Source organism: Glycine max, chromosome 14 (assembly GCF_000004515.6).
Source record: "Glycine max cultivar Williams 82 chromosome 14, Glycine_max_v4.0, whole genome shotgun sequence".
In the NCBI taxonomy this organism is placed as follows: domain Eukaryota; kingdom Viridiplantae; phylum Streptophyta; class Magnoliopsida; order Fabales; family Fabaceae; genus Glycine; species Glycine max.
The window spans coordinates 4439109-4442578 of NC_038250.2; the positions used below are offsets into that span (position 1 = coordinate 4439109).

General features: G+C 31.0%; 1 protein-coding gene across 1 annotated transcript; it reads right to left on the reverse strand.

Annotated features, from left to right (window-relative positions):
- Nucleotides 1-1042: 1042 nt before the first annotated feature.
- LOC100812780 (LOB domain-containing protein 12) lies at nucleotides 1043-2216 on the reverse strand. Its single transcript, XM_014766615.3, has 2 exons — nucleotides 1847-2216; nucleotides 1043-1459 (listed from the first exon to the last, which is right to left on the reverse strand). The coding sequence occupies exons 1-2, from the start codon at nucleotides 2000-2002 to the stop codon at nucleotides 1154-1156; spliced, it is 462 nt and encodes a 153-aa protein (XP_014622101.1). The 5' UTR covers nucleotides 2003-2216; the 3' UTR covers nucleotides 1043-1153.
- Between the last annotated feature and the right edge of the window lie 1254 nt (nucleotides 2217-3470).

Consider the following 3470-nt stretch of genomic DNA (forward strand, 5'->3'; position numbering starts at 1 on the left):
GATGTCACGTCTCACGTATTCACATCTTTTAGATGCATTTTATTTTAGCTTCTATGTCATTTAAATGAATTTGAAGTGATTATCGCGTCAAACATGATCACATAATGTCATTCCAAAGATGCACTTAGTTTCTTTCATGTTAACGGATGTCATCTAACATCCTTAAAAAAAATTAAATTAATTGATAGTGCCCGAATGACATCAGCTAGGCACTTTGTTATTTAAAATCAAAAGTACCTCAACTACCATTTTACTTTAATGAAGCTAGTAATATCCACGTGTTTTCCGTTCAATATTTAAGCACAAAAAGATGAATTACAATCTGTTACTTATTGATCCATTCTTTATTCTTACTTTTTATAGTAATCAAACCACATCCTATGTTCTCTTTTTCACAAGTATCGGGCCCTAAGGCCCAAGCATACAAAATATTTAACATCCAAACTCTTTTTTAGTGAAAATTTAAAATCCAAACTGACATTTATGGTTAATAGACGCACAAGTAAAAATTGTTCATATTTATCATTTAGTTTTTTGTTATGCTTAAGACTGGTTTAATAATAAAAAGTTTGAATAACTTATATAAGGTTTAAAGTTCTAACTTTATTGCCATCACAACATAAAAAAATTCTAGCTAAAGAAACGAGAATAGTTTTAGTTGAGAAAAACAAAATATTTTGATGTTCATTAGACATGTAAATTTTCTTTCCTGATGGTGAGATAGCCTTTTTATATAGTTATGAGAATGTTTGTCACTTACTAAAACCATTACTAAATTTGTCCACATTAAGAAATTATTAAATAGTTTTGCATCATGTCTTCACTAATCTTCCTCATATAATATATAATTAATTATTATTGATATTTTCTTGTAAATTGTAAAATTTAAATATTATTGTATAAACATTAATTAAGGCCATAAATATTTGTCCTCACCAGCTGCATTAACATACAAGTACCTTAATTACTTGTTTACTTAATCAAGTGCTAGGGTCAACCTTAGAAATCCCTTCCCTATCTCCTCACAACCTAGAATCCTAGATAGAAAAAATTTATAGATGTATGATATAAAATGTCTCAGAGATTGAGAAAAGACAAAACATGAATAGACCAAACCCAAAGCATGTGAGCAAATTTCATTCAAGAAACCATGTCATGGGCAAAATTGCTGCATTACATTGCTAGAAGAGTCAAAAGCAAGAAACTGAGAGAGGTCATTTTGGAGAAAGTAAGACTTGTGGTCTAGATCAATTTGTGAGGCTGGCATCACTGGCTCATGTTCCATCTGGATGCAGAGTATCTCTGCTTGAGCAACTGCAAGCTGCATTTGGAGCTCAGAAACTTGATTTTGCAAGTAGGATATGGCTCCAACACAACCATACACAGGATCCCTCACTCTTGCATTTGCCTCATACACTAGACTACTCACTGCATCTGCTCTCTGGTGAACTGGAAGTTCCTGTATGAATCATTGCATAAGAAACAACCATTTAGAGCCCTCGATCCACCAAAAAGAACACTACTTACAACTCCAAAAGAACAAAGGCCCTAAGAAGCTTATGCATAATCTAATTTGTAGAATAAAAAATGATTTTTAACGTGTGTATAACAGCATAAGCTAATTTTAACTAATGGAAAAATTCATTTTTTTTTTTTCCTAAAAGTACTTCTGAATAAATTTATTTAAACAGGCTCATTAGCAAACACTATCTGAAAGACTTACCTGAATCTCCCACCTCCTAATTTCTTTGCTTCTGAAATTGATCAAATAACTAACTAACCACAAAGGGTTTTTTTTATTATTATCATCAAAAGAAGGCAAATAGAAACAGTAAGGAAAAAGTACCTGCAACATTTTGCTAACATTGCTAGCACCAAAAACCTTGTGAACTATGGCAAACTTCTGCGGGTCATCAGAAGGAAAATAAGGAGCGAAGGTGCAGTCTTTTGTGCACCGGCGTCTCAGCAATTTGCATGAGGCACAAGGGGAATTTCCACCCATTTTTTTTCTTTTTTGGAAACAAAGGAAACTGAAAAAGAAAGAAAAACGATTGTGTTTAGGACTAAAAGGAGAAAAGGAGTAAGCTGAAAACAGAGGAAGTTAATAGAACACAAATCAAAGAGTTGCACATAATAAGACTAAGATTGAAAGATTTGATGTATTTATAATGGAATGCAGCCGCTGAGAGTAGCCACCTGCTAACTAATTACGCTACAGTATTGTCATTAAGGGTCCCTTCCATAGAATAGAATGAAATGGAATAAAAATAAATTGAGATAAAAATTTAAATTAAAGTGAAGTGTAAAAACGAGAATTATATCATTTTACTTCATTTAACTGTTTTTTTTTCTCTTTCTCTGCAAATAAAAGGAACCTAAAGTATCAATTACATTCAACTATAAAAATATTTTATTAATATATAGATAAATTAAGAGATTAAGTTATTTATCTCTCTTTTTCTTCCATTTTTTTTGTATGCACTGCTCTATTTAATTGTCACGTCTAGAATTGAAATTGAAATAAAAAAATTACTTTGGCTTATTATACAATCACCTGGTCATAGCTCTGTTTAGGAATTAGGATCTCTAGGCCTTGTGGTTAATTGTAACTTGGTGGATCTATATCAGTCACTTGAAATTCGGACAAGTGAGCGTAAAGGTTCCATAGGCTGATAAAAGTAAATGTTTTAAACATTTTATACTTCAGCAAAAATATAATCATGTAAAACAAAACGCAACAAAGCACACGCCAATACAAAAATATTCTATTTAAATAGAGAGGCACCATAGAAAACTATATATTTAGTAAGTAATAAATAAATATTGGCACTATAAAGAAAAATAATATATTCATGATAAAATAAATCAGGACATTATTACACAAACTTTTATGCTTCTGTGTTGCTTCATTGAGAGTCAAAGTAAGAAAATTTTTCTGCTTCACGGGAGAAAAGCTGTATCACATATTGACTTATGCTGAAATTGACGGGGTCCAATAGGTTCAAGTCTCCATGTTGTTATTAGGCCATAGCTGAGAGAGTAAGTGGCTTGAGAATTGTCATTATCTTATTTTGCCTAAAAATATTCCTTTAAAAGTAAATTTATTTTAGAAATATATATTCTTATTTATTCACTTTGAAAAATTAATTCACAAATTGTGTCTTAGCCGTCACTGCTTACCTATTCAGATGTAAGATGTTTGCGTTGTTGATATTATTTTAATCCATTTAACAAATTAAGCTCTCCACTTTTATGCACTTGTGGGGATATGTATAACATGGTTATGAATAACTATATAGATGACTGAGCAGATGATGAACTATTAAAAGAGTTTTAGATATATCACGGAGAAGGAAAGCTATGATTAGTATTACACTGTATATTATGTTCATTATCTTATTGTTGATAAACTTCACCATAATTATCCAACACAATTACTTTTAGCTAGAACATTTAAGACCAAATTTGTC